Here is a 20,569-nt window from a genome sequence, read left to right as displayed (position 1 = left end):
ATTGCAAACAAATCCATTTTGGTTTACTTTTGGTCAAAAAATTGTGCTAGCTGGGCCAGTAGAAGCTAAAATTACCAGGCTAACTGAAAACACATCAAACACTTTGACCCAACTCATCATGGAAATCCAGTGGGAATATCCCTATGCTTAGTTGCTTGCTAATAAACCCAGAGCTGGTCAAACCCCTATTCTTGTTTCCTTACTACTTAGTTACTTTTTTTTTTTTTTTTTTTAGTGATGAACGATCATTTATAGTAAATGAACCAAACAAATGAGCTCCATTTCCTTGTCACTGCCTCTCTTCCTGGTAACAAGAGGAAAACAAGAAGGTAATGGTGATTATGGGTGGTTTCTTTACTATTTAAAAAAAATAAAAAATAAAAGATTAAGTGATATTAGTTCATTTCTTACAATCAATTCAGGAGTTTATTTACCAGTTGCATACACATACATTTCATACTAGAATTTCAATTGTATATAATATGATCAAGATCCTTTTTTTTTTTATTATTGTTTTTTTTTTTTGGTTTGAGACATACATTTCATACTAGAATTTCAATTATATATAATATGATCAGGATCCTTTTTTTTTATTATTGTTTTTTTTTTTTGGTTGAGATCGCTTTTGAAAAAGAAAAGAAATATGCAAGACTTTGATCAACCATGATCTTTGTTAGAGTGACCAAAGCCTGACGCGAGTTGGACGCATTGGCCCGCCGCACAAGGAAATGGTTGTCGGTGGGCAATTTGTAAACCAATGGATTTACAAAGCAGCTCCTGCTCCATATATAATGAAAAATAAGACAAATCCCCTTTAGGTTTAGATTTTGGTGTCTCTGTAATAATGAAAAATGTAGGTAAAATTTTCCTCTGTAGCAATTTTAAATTTGGGAAGCAAAGAAATGGAAGATTTTACAGAAGAAAAACATGTGAGGTCCATTATATAATAGCAAAGTCTCAAAGTAGTTCTCATTAGTGCTTCCATGGGGGCCTAAAGGATATGCTAAATTTATCGTTATCGGTACTGAAAAGCTGTTCATGATTCTGCCTGCATAAAACCCTTTCAGCAATGAACCACTTCTTGCATTTCCTCTCATTTGCCTCATTTTGCAACATATAGTTTCATCACAGGAAAGAAAACAATGAGAAGAAGCGCTTCAACCAAAGCTTTGTTTTTAACCTTCTTCTTCTTCCTCCTAACATGCCTCATTGCAAACTCTGCAACTCACAACATTACTAGAAGAAGTAGCAAAGACAAAACCCACAGAAAGAAGTGTCCTATAACCAGTAGTCTACTCCAGTGTTCGAAAACACCACCGCCACCACCACCAGATTTACCAAACCCACAAAAAGTGCTCTCATTTGCAGACCAAAGGCTTCAAGTGGTATACCCAGTCATTCAAAAATTCAAGTCCATCATCACCTCAGATCCTCTCAACATCACCAAAACTTGGGTAGGATCAGATATATGCAGATACAAAGGCTTCTACTGTGACAATCCACCATACAACTTATCCGCAATCGCGCTAGCCTCCATCGACTTCAATGGCTTCCAACTCGGTGCTTCCTCCCTTGATGGGTTTCTTGATCAGCTCCCTGATATTGCTCTGTTCCATGCAAACTCCAACAACTTTTCCGGCACCATTTCCTCCAAAATTGCCAACCTCTGCTACCTCTATGAGCTTGACATAAGCAACAACTTATTCTCCGGTCCATTCCCAACCGCAGTTCTCGGCATGAACGGCTTAACTTTCTTGGACATAAGGTTCAATTTCTTCACCGGCTCTGTTCCGCCTCAGATTTTCACTCAGGACCTTGATGCTCTCTTCCTCAACAACAACAACTTCATGCAGAGCCTTCCTGATAACCTAGGCAGCTCCCATATAATCCTCCTCACTTTGGCAAACAACAACTTCAATGGCCCTATTCCAAGCAGCATTGCAAAAGCTCTGTCTTCTCTCACTGAAGTTCTGCTTCTCAATAACCAGTTAACAGGTTGTTTGCCTTATGAGCTAGGTTTTTTAAAGGAGGCCATAGTGTTTGATGCTAGCAACAATCAGTTAACTGGTCCGTTACCGTTCTCTTTGGCTTGTCTAGACAAAGTGGAGCAGCTAAGTTTTGCTGGAAACTTATTGTTTGGCTTGGTGCCGGAGGTGATCTGTGATCAGCTGCTGAATTTGGCAAACTTTTCGCTGTCCAATAATTACTTCTTCCATGTTGGTCCAATATGTCAAAGTTTGATCCAGAGAGGACTGCTTGATGTTACTAACAACTGCATTCCTGGTCTTCCATTCCAAAGATCGGTAGAAGAATGTGCAGATTTCTTCGCGTATCCCATGTTCTGTCCGAATATGGGGTCTTATACCTATATTCCCTGCAGTAAGTTTCCTTATACTTCTTTTGTTCATCAAGTGGATCCTACACCTTGAATTTTTCATAGATATGATGTTGCTCGATCAGTCATGCTTTTACTCATTTCAATGTAATTATGTAACAAGCATGTTATATTTCATGAGTCAAAATATGGTGAACTGTGAATTAACAACTGAAAATAAGAAATTGATAAGGTGATTATAGTCTGATGGAGAAGAAGTGAAGAACTCATTTCACTCCTTAGACGGCTTGTACTGCAACTTTCTTTTCAGTCTTCGTCTAAATCTTGATCTTGAACCCTCACAATACTTGGTGACAAATTCAACTATGTATAGTGGGAATCAATCATTCAAAAGAATGTAAAGGTGCTTTTTTGAAAAACTATGGTCCCAAATTTTATTCATATAATGATGGAACAGAATGCCGTCCTCTGTTGAAATCCCAGAACCTTCAAGTGATAGCAGCAATGTCACTTTCTAGAGTGACCCTCTTTGCTTTCCAGAGGACCTGAGCCAAGTGGTGGCAGGTAAGAAATGTCCTCTGCTTTGAGTGAGGTAAGCCAATGGATAAAATGTTAAAACTGAAAATGTAAGATAAATAAGATAAGGCATTACAATTGGTCACCTAAATTTCTTAGTATTAGTGGTACAGAAGTAGTTTAATTTGATAATGGAGAGCTTCATAATGCAAAGTGGAAGCTTATAGCGGTAGTTGAAGTGGACAAAGTGGTGGAGCACTGGCCAGTCAGCAAAACATCAGCTGTATTTGATATTTTTTCCAGCCAATAGCTGTGGATTGTTTGATTTGCTTCTGGAAAAAATTATAATTCAAAGAACAGATTGGCTCAACTTGTTTCTGGATCGTGATCCTTCTCTCCCATTTCTTTGCTTTTTTTTTTTTGGATGAGCATTAGACTTATGATGATGCAGATTCGGAACCAACATGGAACTGGAAATCTCCTTAAAAAAAAAAAAAAAAAAAAAAAAGAGCACTCAAACATGGTGGGATATCTCACTTAGAGAAGAAAAAGAAAAAGGATATTATTCATGGCAGAAATTCTAAATCTTTCTGAAAACCAAAGAAATTCTAAATTTCTAATGGGGTTGATAAATTGATTGGGCAGCACATCTAAGGTTTTGGGTCGGAGATATAGAAAAGGTTAGTCAGGCCCAAGTTCTAGTCATTAACTCATTATAAGGTTCGACCAACAAAGTTACGTAGATCCACCTAAAATACCTTCCAACTTTTCTAGGCCTTAACCTCACTTTATATCTGTGCTTTGTTTCATACTCCCATCTAGTCTCTTATGTTTTTTGTGTGAAATGAACTATAACGGTACATACCGTCAAGTATAAGCAATGACTTTTTAGATGGCCCACTATGATATGATGGACCCTGTCTTTAACTGTTTAACATGCATTACCTTGACCGACACCTGAACTACATTGCCATGGTGGAGATCGGCCGATTTTTCGCCGGAAGGCCACCCTCCCATGCTCTCTGAAGGGCTTCAAGAGAAGCAAGATGCATATAGTGTCTCACATAAAAAACATGTACAGGGAGGGGACCTCGATTCCTTAAGTATAAAAGGGAGTTTTTCCTTACTTAGAAATGATGGGATCCATGATCCCCACACTTATATTAATGCATAGGCTACTTAGCCTCACTCTTAATAAAGTCTTTTAAGTGGACATAGCCTCCCTTATGGGCGAGATGAACCGCCCAATATCCTATGTCACTCTCTCTATCTCTATCTTACTTTTTACTTAGTCTGCGAATTAACATTAAAACAATAATTGTCTTTCTTCTGTATTTTTGTTAGCAACTTCACATAAATTCTACTATAACCGTATTTCAAGTACTCTGGGTGTATTGCATACATTACGTTTTCTAGCGTTTAAAGGAAAAAAGATAATCTAGTAGCTGAAAGTTAAGGACCAAGGTCAAGTATGTGACCCAGTGATCTACAACAATACTCATCACATTGTGTTTTATAGTACTTTAGAGTTTTCAGAGTATTGAATTTCCGAAATCAAGGTGTATTTATATTGTGAGGCACACCACAAACAATAACTACGACTCCCAATTCTAAAACCTCAATATTCCTGAATATACGGTAGAATTTTAAAAGAACCTAATAAATGGAAAAATGTTTATGAAGTAAAACTATCCATCAGTCCTATGTTCATCTTACATTCCAACACGGACTGTACAATCACATGGTCAAGTGACAAGGTTGTAGGCAATAGGGTTTCCGTGCATAAACAAGACCTAATATTCCTCCCATATTAAACTTATCGGAACAGATCTAGAGAGTTGTGCATTTAGCTAATTAAGTATCATTATAGCCTCATTATAGACTCAAATAAATTGGTTTGTTTACACTTCATGTCAGACGTAATATGTAATTACTTTGTTACACAGTAAAAATCAAAGTTAATTATGAGCAGTTATGTTCTTCGGCCCCCCCATACAGGAAGACGCTCTCACATTTCCAGAAACCCCAAGTTACACTCCAAATCAAACCCTCAAATCTTTCACGATTTTACCCCTAATCCCTTGTCCTTGGGATTTTACTTTCACGTGATTCTGAGCTCGATCTGTCTCATCCAGACAGCTCCAACTCTCTGTGCTCTGATCGTCCTAGCTTTTGTCTTTTATCACGTACTAGTACTGCTTGCTCGCCTCCTCTGCCCTCTCCTCTCCTCTCCTCTCTTCTCTTTCATACATTCACCCCAATCAATGGCCAACTAGCAAACTACCCAGTTCGTTTTATACTTCTTTCAATTCAACCACAATGCTCATCAACCAATGGAAACTACCCTCATTTCCTCTGTTTCTACTATTCACCTCTGCTTTCCTCTCATTTTGCACCACCTCAGTTACCAGTTCTAGTTCTTCAGTGAACTCATCAAACCCCTCAGATGCTGCTGCGCTTCTTGATTTCAAAGCAAAAGCTGATTTGAGCAGCGCACTTCCCTTCTCAAAGTCAAACACCACCCTCCATTTCTGTCAATGGGCTGGGATCCAATGCGCGAAATCGAGAGTGGTCCGGTTAGTAATCCAAGACTTGGATCTCGGCGGTGTTTTCGCACCGGACACTCTGACCCGCCTGGACCAGCTCCGAGTACTCAGTCTCCAGAATGACTCGCTCACCGGACCGGTTCCCGATCTCTCCGGACTCATCAACCTCAAAACCCTCTTCCTCGATCACAACTCATTCTCCGCTTCTCTTCCGCATTCCCTCTCCTCTCTCCATAGGCTTCGAACCCTTGATTTCTCTTATAACAACCTCACCGGTCCATTGCCCGAATGGCTGAGCGGTCTGAACCGGCTCTACTATCTCCGCCTCGAGTGGAACCGGTTCAACGGAACCGTCCCGCCTCTGAACCAGTCCTCTCTCCAAACCTTTAACGTCTCCGGAAACAACCTCACCGGCGTCGTACCGGTCACTCCGACTCTCCTCCGCTTCGGACCGTCATCGTTCTTGTGGAACCCTAGTCTTTGCGGCGAGATCATTCGCATGGAATGCCACCCAAACGCGCCGTTTTTCCGTCCGGCGACTCCGTCTACAGTTCCCGCAGCTCCGTCGCCTAGTCGCGCACTCGGGCTGAGAACGGCTCAGGGCGTTGAGTTGACTCAGCCGTGTCACAAGAAGCACAAGAGAACCGCCGTCCTCATCGGCTTCTCTTCCGCCGTGTTCGTCCTGATCTGCTCGATCCTCTGCTTCGTCCTGGCCGTCAAGAAACAGAGGAAGCACGTCAAAAAGACGGACTTGTCCTCCTCGGACGACGCGGCGGCGGCGCAGGCGGTGCAGATGGAGCAGGAGGAGCTGGAGCAGAAGGTGAAGAGAGTTCAGGGGATTCAGGTGGTGAAGAGCGGGAGCTTGTTGTTCTGTGCGGGCGAGGCGCAGGTGTACTCGCTGGACCAGCTGATGAGGGCGTCGGCGGAGCTTTTGGGAAGAGGGACGCTGGGGTCCACCTACAAGGCGGTGCTGGACAACCGTCTGATCGTCTGCGTTAAACGGCTGGATGCTAGTGTGTTGGAGGGTACGGGTAGGGAAGCCTTCGAGAGGCACTTGGAATCGGTGGGAGGGCTCCGGCATCCGAACCTGGTTCCGCTCCGAGCTTATTTTCAGGCCAAAGAAGAGAGGCTCCTCATCTACGATTACCAGCCCAATGGCAGCCTCTTCTCTCTCATTCATGGTAATTTTGCTTCAATTCTGGGGTGGGTTTGACCATTTTTGTGAGATAACAAGCGAGTGAGGGATTGACACGTAAGGTACTAGATTTTGTAGTTTGTATCAGATTTTTTCTCCACCAACATTGAGAATCTTGCTTTTGGTTTAAGATCGACTAGAATAGACATGATGATAAATTATTCATTGGGGGGTTATATATAGTCTTCAATCACTTTTTATATTTGACTATATGTTGGCTTGTGAACCATAGTAACATGCTCACATGGTTCGTATTACTTGCTCAGGTGCTTAACCCTTTTATTCAACCTTAATCTTCATCAAGAAGTTGATAGATTTGGGATTTTCTCATTCTTTTTCTTTCTCCTCTTTGGCTGGTTCGATGAGAATCCTACATCGATGGATTCGTTTTATCCCATAATCCCATTTTTTTATATTTATATACCGTTTAGGTCTTTCTCATTGTTGTTAGATTGTTTCGTGTTATATGGGTGCTTTAATTTCGATAGGACCCTATTTAGAATAGTCCCTCTAGTAAATGGAGTCCTGAACTAGCTGCTGCTTGACAAGTATGGAAAGAGATCAAATTTGAATAGTAGGTAACAAGCATTATCTATCCCATTAAATACCTTTGATTTGTGGTACTGTTGGTTTCTAGATTACAAATGGCAGTAGTGTTGGAATAGTAAATTTGTACCTACTAAATGTATGTGACAAATTAAAATTTAAGTTACTCATGAACTATTTTAAAACTAATGCAGGTTCAAAATCAACGAGGGCAAAGCCTCTGCACTGGACATCATGCTTGAAAATAGCAGAGGACGTAGCGCAAGGCCTCTCTTACATCCACCAAGCATGGAGGCTTGTCCACGGAAATCTCAAGTCCTCCAACGTGCTACTTGGCTCCGACTTTGAGGCATGTGTCACTGACTACTGCCTCTCCGTTCTCGCTACTAATCTTCCGCCATGGGAGGAGGAGAACCCTGATTCTGCTGCTGCCTATAAAGCACCAGAGACTCGCCATTCAAATCACTCACCAACTCCCAAGTCTGATGTGTATGCATATGGTATTTTGCTGGTGGAGCTTCTCACTGGGAGGCCTCCGTCGCAGCACTTAGTTTCAGTTCCCCTGAATGACATGATGCAATGGGTGAGGTCCGTGAGGGAAGAATCAGATGCTGGTGGTGGTGGGGATTCAGAAGAGAGTAGTGATAAGATGGGAATGCTGCTGGACGTGGCCATAACTTGTAGATCAGCTTCGCCGGAGCAGAGACCGACTATGTGGCAGGTTTTGAAGATGTTGCAGGAGATTAAACAGACTGTGGCCGCGGATGAAACTGAGACCGAGTTAATGGGATTATGTCCTGGCTAGCTAGCGAGCCAACTAGTCACTGTTGGAACAAACTAGGAGTACGTAGTAGTATTTGATAGAAATGAATGAAAGAAATAGCTAGCTAGCTAGATGAAAACATGATGCATGCAATATTAATTGTTCTTCTGCCACGGCATTGTTTTTGTGCTCGGTTATTGACCTATCATGTATTTTTGTTGGCCATCTACTTTAGTTAATGCGATTGCTCTTGCTCTTGCTCTTGCTGCAGCTAACCAAAGAACTTTGATTTTGGTTGGTGTATCAGATATGGTCAATTTTGAATTGTTGGTGGAGGTGGGAATTTGTATTGTGTTATTCTTGTTATCATCATCCTCGCTTGCTTGCCAACGACGTTCTAACACATGACCTCGATTGTGTTGGTTTTAGAAATAATAAACGGGTCACATTTCGTTGGCACTGGAGTTTATATCAGCTCAGCCCCACATTTTGGTGCCTTAGAAGTTAGATAATTGATTCCCATTGATGGCTTTAATTTCCTACATTAAGGAGATTCAATTATTGAGAATAATGTCACACGTTCAAAAAGTAACAAGAGCTTATTATAAGATCAACTTGCCAAATGATTGAGTTTGGTGCACGGACTCCAACAAAAATGTATGAACAAAAGATAGAAGGATTAGGCATAATAGATGATATCTCTCGTAACTTATTTTCTTACTTTCGAACCTGTTCGACTCTTGAGACAACTTGTTAGATACACGTTAGTCTTTTTAGAACACGATAATCAATTTCTTACCTTCATATGTTGCATACTTTATTAACCTAATATAAATTTTAGTAAGTGACGAGATGAACACTACCGATAAATTTAATTGATGTCTAACTAAAAAAGAAAAATGAGTTATGAAGGGCCATTAATTAGTTAGGCCCAAAGAAAGACAAAATGTGTTATCGTGAGTATTGGGCCAAAGAAACCCAAGAAATAAACAGGCCGGGGGTAAACAGAATTTGCTAGAACCGTCTCTCGATCGCTTTATCAAAAGTTTCAAAATCGAAAGGAATCCGAAATAGGCGTACAAATGCCAGCATGGAGCGTACGCGCACAGAGATGATGGAGACGGAGATGGAGGTGGACACCGCCGCGACTGGGCGGCCGGAGCCGCCGCCTAATACCGGCCAAAGTGACGTCGTCAGGGACCTGCTCACATTGGCTCGCCAGCTCGTCGGTGAAGGCAAGCCTACTCAGGCCCTCCAAGCGGTAAGTTTTCATGATCATCATTTTCTTCTTAAGAGTTGGGTTCGCTTGCTCCGATTTTTGTTGCGTTTGGTTCGTATTGTGCAGAGAAATTTAATTAATTTATTAGCTTCACAAGTTTTTTTAGGTTGAAGTTTCTGGAAGCTCAAACGATTGCAATACCTTTGTTTTGGTTCGGCTTGGTTGTTAGGGTTTATACTATTTGAGAACAAATTATTTATATTTGAAGTGGGTTCATTTTCGTCTTTTGAATTAGAGGTTGTTTGTCTTCGTTTTCGAATAGAGAGTGATAGGAGTCGTGTCTGAATGCATTGTCTTTATTTGGAGAAAAAAGGGCCTGATGTAGGATCTTCAAAGCTAGCGGAAATAAAAGCTGGATGCTTAAAAAAAAATTTCTTGCTTCTTACTCATCGGAGATGGTCTTAGTACTGTGTTTATTAACAAAATGGTAGTGCTGGAAGTTAGGCTAGTTGGGTGGCACTAAGCACTGAGAACCTCGGAGGAGATTTGGAATCAGTTATTTGCTGGAAGATGGAGATTCTTACAAGGGAAAATTGGTAAAGTCAATACATCTCAAGTCTGATTAAAAATTTACAGTGCAAGTTCAGAGCCGAATCTTAATCGGACGCAAATGTTAGGTTTTGGACTTGCCTCACGTGGCTGATGTAGTGTTTATCTGTTGCTTTTTGTCTGATCTTGGTATGAGGTGTTTGGTCTAGTGAAGTGAAGGCTTGTCTAGTTGTTACCTTTGGTACCTAATTGTGTGTGCAAGTATGGAGACACTCTCATAGCATGTTAAAGCATTGAGCTGCTTGGAAGAGATGACATAATCTATGTTGGAAACCTTAGAATCAATATAACTGTGTCCACAGTGGGCTTTCAGTACATGCTAATCTGGTTTTTGGAACAGGTTATTATGGCATCAAGAACCAGAGGTGGGGATGAGGCTGTTGTTCAGTCCTTGCAACGTGCTCGTGAGCTATACAGATGTAGATTGCAAGAAACCACTGCTGTTGATCAGTTAGCCTCTTTGTTTGCCGAGTGCGCAATTGATGAAGCTCAGCCTTCAAAACCTGAATCATCAGCACATAACGTGAGTGGCCCGTCAGCTGGACCCGATGCTCATGGAACTTCTATACTGGCGGAAAGTGGCAGGATGCAGATTGTGCTGGATGCATTTTCAGATGGGAGCAGCTTCATTTGCTTACAGTGTGGAGGTCTTGTTAGCAATCATCGCAAAGACGAGCACTATGCCTACTGGTGTTGCCAAATTTGATGTGCACATGCCTGGGATGGATACTTGTGCAATTCTCTCTCTCTCCCCCCCCCCCCCCCCCCCAATCCATGATTATGTACCATGGTTCAACTTCTGTGGATCACTGGTGGAATAGTGGTTCCCAGATTCTCAAATGGTCACCACCACCAGCAAGTACAACATTGAATGTTTGGTTAGGATATTGAGAACAGGCATTGGCTGGTTTGCAGTAAAATTTATAAAATGTATTGTGTGGTTAGACTAGAATCTTGTAGTAGCTGTGTTAATCACAGTTTTCAAAAAGAAAGAGTTGGACAATATATTGGGCAGTTGTTGTTGCAAACTTGTGTGTTTATTTATATAGGTGACATGAGCAAACCAAATAATGGTAAAAATAGAAGGAAAATTCCTTTTTATTGGTGACTGAAGAATTTCTGTATCAATTACAGGTGATGAAATTTGTATTCAAAACGATGGATAGTTTTCTTTGCTTAGATAAATTGTACAAGAGAATACTGCAAAAAGAATTTGCTTAGATAAATTGTACAAGAGAATACTGCAAAAAGAAGTCCAAGAAATGACATAGCATCGTCTACTTTGATTCAATATTTTCCTCTGTTTTATTACAGATAGTCATACAAGCAAATCTCTTACACAACAAGAAACAAAAGAAAAAGTTAAATCTACAAAAGAATTTCCCTTTAGCTGAAATTGTTCTGCTCATACACAATAACATTATAGCAGCTTAGGCCAAAAGGTTATAATTACAAAATACAATTACCAAAGAAAAAAGAGAGAGAAAACCTTTTATACATATTTCTGTAACTTGGTAGAAGGAGTTTTTTCTCATGTTATTTTGTTATTAAAAGATATGTCTCACTTTTGACAGCTGAGTTCCTCCTTTCACCAGTATAACACCACTTGCAGTCTTGCACCACTGCCTTTGGTGTGGTCTCTAGCTACACAAAGTATCATCGGCAGCATCAACACAGCTTTACAAGATGCTCCGAGTTCAGTAACCATTGCAAAATTTTCAACAACAAACCTATGCATCCTTTCCAGAACGACAGTAGCAGGATCCGAATAGCTACTTATAGCACACTGCATTGTTTATAGAATTCAAAGTGGGTTAATCACTACACTAACTCTTTCAAGCCACAAAACTTCTCTTTGTATGACCATCGATTATGCAGCTAGTAGTTTCGGTCGTCCAAACAAGTGTTTTATATTACCTGCAATTCATTCTCTAATCCCCCAGCCATGTCTAGGGGTGCCATGTATTGGTCAAAGATGAGACGTGGGCAACAAATAGGCTGGTGACAGCAGAACTTCAAATCCTCCCATTTGACAGTGCTTGTACCCGAGGCTTTGCCCTTATAATTGTTTCATCACTGTGCCTAATCCATTCTGAGAGTCTCCAAGGCTTTTGCCATTTCCATTTGAATTGTACTAGCCACTGGTGATGGCTCCTCTTCCATCTCCATAGCTTTCCAGATTGTCCTATAACTGTTAATTTTTTTGTTGGCAAATGCCCGATAGGTACCATCTGCATGAACAGCAAATCCTTCTTTGTTAACTGAAGGGAAAAAAGAAAAAAGAAAAAAAAAAAAGAGGTCTCAGTTCTGTGATTGAAAATATCAGGAATTGACCTTTCGTGACTGATCTATGAAAGCTGTGGATTCTCTCACTCGGCCATTAGCAATGCCTGCTGTATACTTTAGCTGTTTTTGTGCAGGCACAGAGATTGGGGACAAGGGACCATTCGTGTCATCAGCAAAGTGTTTCAGTGAATTGTGCGAGTTCCCGTGATCATAGCCAGCCTAAGAGTTATAAGATATCAAAACAACTGTTCACATACTTGAGCCAAGGGTAAGAAACAGATGAAAATATCTGTTGCTCCAACTACTATAAAACCTATAGAAAGGACCTGGCGAATCCTCTATTTTCTAATACAAAAAACTTTTGCAAGTGAACTGTTAATTTTGAGCTTCAACATTGCTTAAGCTCTTCAAAATTAAACTCTAAAATAAAACATTACATCAGGTCCTGCCAAAGCTAGGGAGGTCTAAATTCCCAAACTTATGTTTTCAAAAGGTCTGGGTATTAGAAGGAATAGTGGCTATTCTAAAGTCTACATTAGAAGAAATAGTAGATGGTGTCCAATATCCTTACCGATGGTGGTGTTGCCAATGCAGCTGCGGCATCTTGCTCTCTAAATTTTAGTTCCTTCTCAACTTCCTTTCTTCGTGTTTCACTCTGCCGCAACAAGCCTACAAGTTCTTTGAGATGCTCTTTCATTTCCTTGATTTCCATATCCTTCTCCCAACATTGGCACCTGTCAACATGTGAAATGATACTCAATACTTCATGTGTGAATATCAAATTTTACATATCATAATAATCTGCAAGAAATTATTTAATTGCTACTAAGATCTCTTAATACCTTGCATCAGCAACAGAATCAAACATATATTGAAGCAAGTTCTTTGCATCTGCCATTGAGCGCAATTGGTTCCAACGTCCACGGTTAGTAAAAGCACGCTCTCGCTCTTCTGCCTCTGAAAGTTGTGATGCCATTGCTACAAGTGAGTTTGATGATATGCCAAGCATGTTCTCAAGTGAAGATATTCTGGCCATTCTTGCATTTGGTGACATGGAGGAAACTCTGAGCAAACAAAATACAATAATAAATCACCTGAGAGATTTTTAAGCTCTACCATCTAACTATATCATGCTAACCTCTCAATCCAATTTAAAGCTAAGAAAGGAAGAAGTACTTATTAAGTGTATTAACACAAACATACCTGGAAAAGCCATTCTTTCCTCTTGGAGGACTAAGGCCCTTTGATGCAAATTCGTCTACTTGCTTCAGCATGGCCAACTCTTCTGCCAATGCAGCACGTCTGGATAGCCAAGCTTAAATAATAAACCTCCAATAATATCTCAAATAGATTCAGTATTGAATGAATATCAATTTATACATACACTTGACTTTGTTTCTCATATTCATGACGAACTTCATGCACATTCACCATGACTTCCAGCTCATGATCTAACCACCGTTGCAGGGATTTTTCATTGTTCTAGTGATAAAAGTTGAATTATAAGGATTCAAAATCCAAAGTGAAAAACACAAAGCATTTGGCAAGAAGATGAAGAAAAGAGGTTTACCTGTCCATGTGTCCCATTGGACCCATTCCCATGGGCAACAACTGGTAAAAGTTTGCACAGTTAGAAGGGTTATTAAATGAGAACTGACAAGGCTCATGGTGTGAACATGTAAGCACCCTATGTCTTTTATAAAGAGGAAAGCTCGTCCCATGTGAGGTGATATTAGAAAGTCGGTGATTTCATATGTTCTGCTAAGGGTAAAGTCATTCTTCAATACTTCCATATGAGAGAACCAATGCATGATTAAAAGACTGCAGCCCTAAAAATTATATATACCTGAGTTGTCACGAGCAGAAGATTTACGAGCTTCAAGCAATTCTTTAAGCCTCTTGGTAGCCATTGCAGCCTCTTCAGTCTTTCTTTGAAGGACCTAAAAGAGAGGATTCCATTCAATAATGTACCATAATAATGTACTCTTTCTCTCTCATGAAAGAGAATCGTCCATAATGTGATGAAAGCAACAGGCAGTAATTCAGATTATTTCCCGAATCAGATTGAGCGTAACAAGGGAAAGTAACATGCAAAGATCAGCATCAGAAATTTATAATCAGAAACTTCTATTGCTTGACAGACTTAGCATTGAATTCTCTGAACTCAGACCATTAAATAACTAAGCAACTGAGATATACTCACCATTTTTTGGCGCTGATTTAAAGCCTGCAGCTTATGCCTTTCATATTCATTTCTCCTGCCCTCTTTCCGTAACTAATATTTGAAAGTGAAATCAAAGAAGGGAGTGAATTAATACAGGAAATCCAATTAAGAGATTTTAAATGAAGAGCCATTAGACTAAATATATTTTATATGTAAAATGCCATGAGATAACAGCAGGAGTTTCAGACTTTGTGAACTGACTTCATAAGATAATACCTGCAGCAATTCCTTCTCTCGAGATGCTTTCCACTGCCGGAATTGTTCTGCTTCTTGTTTTATCCTTTGTTGCAATTGAACCTAGAAGTTTAGAAGAATATAAATTATAGCAGTGGACGAAGTGAAATATTAGGATAAATACTTCAAAGATGCTGTATGGATTAGTCTAAACCTTTTGTGCCTTTATAGATTGAATTTCATCTTGAAGCCGCTTTGCCGCTTCATCACTTTTTTGTTTTTGCTTCAAAAGTTGAACCTGGCTCTCTTGTTTCTTCTTTAGATCCAGAATCTGGTATGTTAACATTGTAAAGATGAAACATTTCTGATTATAAGGACATCTCCTGCTTATCCAAAGACAAAAGCTTTCTAGCTGAAAATTTTGGTCACCTGTGCCTCAAGTGCCTTTAACTTTTGGGAATGAACATCTTGCAGTTTCTGTGCTTGTCCATCACTAGCAGCAAGATTTTCGACTTCACCCAACAAGTGGTCCCTCTCTTTCTGCAATATGAAACAAGTTAATGACTGAACATGTGAATACCACTTCTCTTGAATGAGAACATCAAAATTCAAAGGCTTCAAGTTCACCTGCACAGCTCTTTTCTCATCTTCAAGTTCCATTATTTTCTTTCCAAAATGCTGCTTGAGTGCCACCGTGTCAAACCCTTCAAAAGATTTCATCTCCGACTGCACATACATCAAACCCAATGTTATACATGATAAACAAGAACACCTTTATGCAGAAAATATATTAACATACACAAGTACACACCTCTTTCTGCTGAAGACGTTTATTCAGTTCATGCAACTCTTTGTCCATGGTATTTTGCAGAAGGCTGTGCTCCCACTCTTTTGCTACTTCTTCATCAATTTCCCCAGAATCACCTGCTAAAATAGGCAATACGACCCTAGATGAAATGATTTCAAGTAAAGAAAGCTTAGCCTTTATGTGAATACAACTGATTCACAGGATTCTAGGTGATTTTTGTGCACAACTTATAACAATAACAAAATTTACATAGTTGCAGGATTGCAGCTGATGTGATTGAGAAAATGAAATGTCACCCAGGACGTTCTAAACCATAAATACCTGATATTGCTTCACCCATTTGATAGTCAGCCGATTCTATACTTAGCAAACCCCTTTTAAGGCCATCAGTTTTCAAAGAGCAGGGACTAGCATCCTGAAAAATGAAGTTTAAGATGTGTATATGCCCATGGACAAGCAGATTTGAAAGAAGCAAGATCAAAGAATAGTGTGATAGAGCAAGAAACACATACTTGAGCATCTTTTTCACATTGGTCTACAACTGTGCATTTCTTTCGGTATTCATGAAGTTCTCGGCAGAGATCCTCATTAGCTGCTTCAAGCCAAGCAATTCTTTCCTTGAGAACCTACAAAAATTGATAGATTACTTAGTTAGAAGATATGCATACCTATTTTTTTTTTATAAATAAACTGCTATACAAATCAAGAATTTGTCATATTGTTTTGATTTGGTTCCTTCATTTTAGTGGAACAACCTCTGAGTCTATACAACATGGGTACCATTAACCCTTGATGGAAGAAAGCAGACATTAAAAGAACTCACATAAGAGTAATACCTGCATTTCATCAGAAGATCCTCCTCCACGGGCACAAAGCTCGGCTTGCAAATACTCTAATTGTTGGCGCATCTTCAGCATCTCATTCGACATGGGATCTCTGTTGACCTGGTACAATAAATCAGAAAAGTCCGCATAAATGACACCTTAAAAAAGGCAGAGAATTTGTATCTACATTGGGAAGGGAAAAAGAACACTAAATAATAAAACCATGAATAAGTAACAACTTACAATGGGCTTATTTTGGATATTTCGAGCACGATTTGCATATTTCAAAGTGTTCAAGGTTTCCTCAGCATTAATATCAGCAGGACTGATGCAAGCTGTACAACACAAGATAATAACAAACATCATAGGCTGCCTATGAGCAAGTATTAGTTTGCTTAACATGGAATGAGAAAAATTAATGAAGTTACCTATCATAACAGTTCGGCTGTTACCACCAAGCGAGTCCTGCCAAAACCATTACATAGTCTAAACTTAGTATTATACTTTAAAGCAGGGAGGTACATAGGAATAGCAATAGACAACAACCACAAACAAAATGGCATTCATGCCAACAGAGTTCTTACATGATTCAGTCAACAACATTTGTCACTTGTTGTTAGATCTTTTTGTTTACATATGTATATGAATAACTTAGCCTCTATATCAGAAAACTTTATCAATTTTGGAATAAAATCAAACCTGTAAAAGCCGAGTAAGTTTACTATCTCGATAAGGAACATGAAGTCCTTCCTTTCGCTTCTTCTCATCACCAAGTGCACTGATAACATTTCCAAGTGCAAGAAGACCTTTGTTAATATGAACTCCTGTTGAAGAGAAAATAATGTCCTCATGAAAATGTATAACATAAATGCACCGTAGATATAAAAAGTCACAAAAAAAGAAAGTGTATCCAACCTTCCTTAAAACGCAAACCATCAGAACCTGTCCTCTTGGCTCGCTCAGACCCAGCAAGATCTACCAAATGCAATTTAGCGCATAGATAATCTTCATTCATACTCTCATTGAGACCGTTGCCGGAACATGCTGGGTTGAGCTTATGCATTTGCTCTAATGTAATGGTGAAGATGGCATGTGAACGACTGTAGACATAAGTAGAAAAGGACCAAGTCATTAAACTTAGTGGCACTTAATCTATCTCAAAAGATAATTAAATCAAAAGATTGAAACAAATTATAAATGCAGAAACCTACATTTCTTATTGCTGTATATTAATAAAAAAAATTGAGTTCAATGATCCTTAGAAAGGACAAGTAAGGCACCAAATATACCTTGACTGATTGTTCATATTTGTACTCCCTGTAGCCCTGTTCAGTGATCCTTGTTCAAGACATGTGGCCATTTGTTTAAGTGTACTAACACTAATTTCAGTAGATCCTGCCAATGTAATAACACCATTTGATGATTCTCGAATTTGTATTGGTGGTTTTCCGGGGATTGCTACTTTTGCGGCATGCCCATTTGCACCTTCTGGTTTGCTCAGAAAACTGGGATCCAGCAAGTCTCGTACTTCCTCTTTGAGAATCTTTGCAACAAAATCTTCTACTTAGATCAGTAACGAAACTCAGATATGTAACAAGTAGTAGCTATCAAATCTTCTACTTAGGCCAAAATACTACAGTAACATCACAAAGCATGAAAGACAACTTAGTAAAGAATAAAACACCAATACAAACCTCAATAAATGAAACATGCAACTGGAACTCCGTTTGATGCTTCAAAGTTTCAATTTTGCTGAATAATACATTCATGACTTGAGGGATAATTCCAGTTTGCAAACCATCTCTGAAACCAGTGCCCATAGTATATGTTTTCCCTGAACCGGTCTGCAATAGAATGATTATGTTAGCTTCAAAGTAACACTAGCCGCAAGGTATGGAATCTCAACTCTGCATCAGAAGTGTAACAACCTGACCATAAGCAAGGACAGTAGCATTATATCCTTGGAACAAACCATCGACCAGCGAAACAATACACTCTTCAAACATTGCAGATGATGGAGAACCAGTACTGCCGTAGACATGATCAAAAGTAAATGAATGTGTCCCAATTTGTACCTGCACCATTGTCACAACCAACATTTAGTCACATTAATCAAACTGTCAGCAATCAGCATTCTAGAACTCATCAGTGGTGGAGTCACTACAGTTCTCCTGCTCTTTGTGCAGGACTCTTTCACATTTTTCCTTATCACCAACACCGCCTCCTCCTCCCCAACTTCACTGGCTTTTCACCTCCATTTTCACAACACCTCGCGACAATATTTAGAATTTGTTCGAGTACAACTAGTTTCGTATTGACTTGTTGCCAAACAATGGCCATTTCAATGATTTCATGAGAGGAAAAAAAAAAAAAAAACTGGGTTTGGATTGCAAAGGTCTTAATTAAGCTTTGTATATTGTAGTTATTTTGTTACTGGGTATCTAGTAATGCAATTGGACATGCACATTCTATTAGACTAGAGATTATGAAACGGTGTGAGTTAAAGAAAAAAAAAAAACTACTGATTGCTTATGCCAAAAACAAATTTACCATGAATAAGAACCGAAGAGAAGAAATTAGCCTATAATATATTATCAGTTTCAAAAGAATATTTATTTTATATCCCAAGCTTATACATTTCTGGCTTCGCCACGCCGTATAAACAGAGAAGAAACACTCGTTTTTTTTTTTTTTTTTTCTAAAGAAGAATTAAAGCAATTTAGGTAAAAATATTTCACCGGTTAAATCGATGGCGTAAATTCAACCAAATATTAGCAAAACTCTCAGAGAAAGTTTGATTTCTCAGATGTTACCGGAATTGGACTATATAGAACTAAATGTAGCCATCAGCTCCCAATCTCAACCAATTAATAATTACATGAATTCGAGACCATGAATCCAGAACTCGGATCCAAAATCAAAATTAGCAAATAAAGCACGCAATGCTCCTATGCCTCCAATACTAAAGCCGCAACCATAACTGAATCTAGATCTCCAAGATTTCGATTCCCTCCTACTCAGTTCTCCGGCACGCTCAGTAAGCTCTTCGACTAAGTACTATATATAAAGAAAAGAAGGAAATGCAGTGATTTAATTTGACCAATAGTGACAGTACCTGAGGCTTCCCAGGGACTACAGTGACGCAATCTTTACATCCCTGCAGCTTCTCGTCTCCGACGAGCGGCCGGATGTGGACGGCCACTTTAACACTACAATCCTCCCCGGCTTCCATGGCAATCAACGAGCTCCTCCTCCAGCGCAACAGAGGAGAATCCGGAGATAAGAAAAAATGAAAAGAAGATTGAGAAGGAGACAATGAGCGGAGAATATTGCGAGATCAAACCGTTCTCATTGTCTAAGAATTCGGGTCAGGGAAAGTGATACGCCAGCTAGGAGGCCATGTGTGAAAGAATGAAGCTAAGAGAGAAGATTTTGGAGGAGCTCATTTGGTTCGAGACGGGGGGACTGTGATAAGAGTGTGGAGAGAGAAAGTAGAAATAGTAAGAAAAGGGAAGGGTAGTTGGGGAAATGAGCGCGTAACTGCAAGGACAACAACCACTATCATTTTCCTTCCGCTTCACTACACAACCGCCCAGACGGTTTGCGCTCCCTGAAACTTTTATGACACTCTTTCCGGAATTGCCCCTCCAGCTTTTTGCAACGGTCTCCGTAATGTTTGACACTGACGTGGGGGCTGTGTCCAGTTGCGAGCTGTCACCATCGCCCCCTGCGTTATTACGTCTTTGCCCCTTTTATCTGGATTTTCCTCTTTTCCGGTTGGTTTGCGGTCTCACGGTACCGTTTGAGGGGGGCGGGAATTTGGTGAGGAAAAGCGACGGCCACAGCGCACCGAGCCACGTGTGATGGACTATGGAAATTGGTGTCATTTTTCTGCATCCAACAAATTAGAGGGCTAGTCATGTCCTTAAATCACAATTACAAAGTAGAAAACGCAATCGATATGTTTCAAATTTCTCTACTTGATGTTTGTTTTTTTTTTTTTTGAAAGGGATGTTTGTTTTTAAGTACTAAGACCCAGTTTGGTTGGCCGGAATGTTACAATGAAAAAATGAATTGTACTAATTTTCCTTTCAATGATGGAATGAAATTGATTTAGCATTTCCATTTGTGGTGTTTGGAAGGATTCAAGACTTGAAATTAGAAAATGGTTTGAGAGAATTAATTTGTTAATGATTTTTTAATAATGCCTAATCGAATTAAATATGGAAGATTAAAAATGAATGAGTGGAGATAAGAATTATTAATTGATCAGATTTTATGAGGGGCTAAACAAGTAAATTTTCAATTCCATTGAGTGAAGGAATTGAAATATCACACTCTAGATGGTATTTCTATTCCGTCTCTTTTATGGAATTGAAATCCGGTCAACTCATTTATTTTACTTTTCTTTTCAGACTTATGATTTAACCAAACATGGCAATTTAATGGAATGAGAAACTATTTCACATTCCAGATTTAATTTCCTGGCTAACAAACGGGGCCTAATAGATTATAGATTAACAC

General features: G+C 39.5%; 4 protein-coding genes across 7 annotated transcripts; 3 read left to right on the top strand and 1 right to left on the bottom strand.

The window, feature by feature from the left end:
- Positions 1–853: 853 nt before the first annotated feature.
- LOC133736680 (uncharacterized protein At4g06744-like) lies at positions 854–3,143 on the top strand. 2 transcript variants are annotated; one of them, XM_062164270.1, is made up of 3 exons: positions 854–1,995; positions 2,098–2,379; positions 2,793–3,143. In XM_062164270.1, exons 1-3 carry the CDS (start codon positions 1,143–1,145, stop codon positions 2,882–2,884), a joined length of 1,227 nt encoding a protein of 408 aa, XP_062020254.1. In that variant the 5' UTR covers positions 854–1,142; the 3' UTR covers positions 2,885–3,143. The 2 variants fall into 2 exon arrangements, with proteins under 2 accessions (XP_062020254.1, XP_062020253.1); XM_062164269.1 differs by having other exon boundaries at positions 861–2,379; positions 2,793–3,135.
- A 1,559-nt stretch (positions 3,144–4,702) lies between these two features.
- On the top strand, positions 4,703–8,168 carry LOC133736679 (probable inactive receptor kinase At5g67200). Its single transcript, XM_062164268.1, has 2 exons — positions 4,703–6,578; positions 7,333–8,168. The coding sequence occupies exons 1-2, from the start codon at positions 5,171–5,173 to the stop codon at positions 7,941–7,943; spliced, it is 2,019 nt and encodes a 672-aa protein (XP_062020252.1). The 5' UTR covers positions 4,703–5,170; the 3' UTR covers positions 7,944–8,168.
- Positions 8,169–8,953: 785 nt separating this feature from the next.
- On the top strand, positions 8,954–10,757 carry LOC133735591 (uncharacterized). Of its 2 annotated transcripts, XM_062162995.1 has the most exons (3): positions 8,974–9,046; positions 9,080–9,162; positions 10,070–10,757. In XM_062162995.1, exons 1-3 carry the CDS (start codon positions 8,992–8,994, stop codon positions 10,433–10,435), a joined length of 504 nt encoding a protein of 167 aa, XP_062018979.1. In that variant the 5' UTR covers positions 8,974–8,991; the 3' UTR covers positions 10,436–10,757. The 2 variants fall into 2 exon arrangements, with proteins under 2 accessions (XP_062018978.1, XP_062018979.1); XM_062162994.1 differs by having other exon boundaries at positions 8,954–9,162.
- A 226-nt stretch (positions 10,758–10,983) lies between these two features.
- LOC133735590 (kinesin-like protein KIN-4A) lies at positions 10,984–19,528 on the bottom strand. 2 transcript variants are annotated; one of them, XM_062162992.1, is made up of 26 exons: positions 19,161–19,528; positions 17,974–18,120; positions 17,740–17,889; positions 17,335–17,588; positions 16,961–17,145; positions 16,745–16,869; positions 16,474–16,510; positions 16,289–16,380; positions 16,058–16,165; positions 15,734–15,847; positions 15,543–15,636; positions 15,225–15,340; positions 15,041–15,139; positions 14,843–14,953; positions 14,628–14,744; positions 14,456–14,536; positions 14,219–14,290; positions 13,862–13,955; positions 13,586–13,626; positions 13,400–13,497; positions 13,219–13,317; positions 12,858–13,079; positions 12,587–12,749; positions 12,064–12,234; positions 11,647–11,960; positions 10,984–11,515 (listed from the first exon to the last, which is right to left on the bottom strand). In XM_062162992.1, exons 1-25 carry the CDS (start codon positions 19,275–19,277, stop codon positions 11,745–11,747), a joined length of 3,123 nt encoding a protein of 1,040 aa, XP_062018976.1. In that variant the 5' UTR covers positions 19,278–19,528; the 3' UTR covers positions 10,984–11,515; positions 11,647–11,744. The 2 variants fall into 2 exon arrangements, with proteins under 2 accessions (XP_062018976.1, XP_062018977.1); XM_062162993.1 differs by having other exon boundaries at positions 15,225–15,337.
- Between the last annotated feature and the right edge of the window lie 1,041 nt (positions 19,529–20,569).

This window comes from Rosa rugosa, chromosome 3, assembly GCF_958449725.1.
Source record: "Rosa rugosa chromosome 3, drRosRugo1.1, whole genome shotgun sequence".
Lineage (NCBI taxonomy): Eukaryota > Viridiplantae > Streptophyta > Magnoliopsida > Rosales > Rosaceae > Rosa > Rosa rugosa.
The sequence above is the reverse complement of the archived record's forward strand: the minus strand, read 5'-3'. Positions and strand labels throughout refer to the sequence as shown.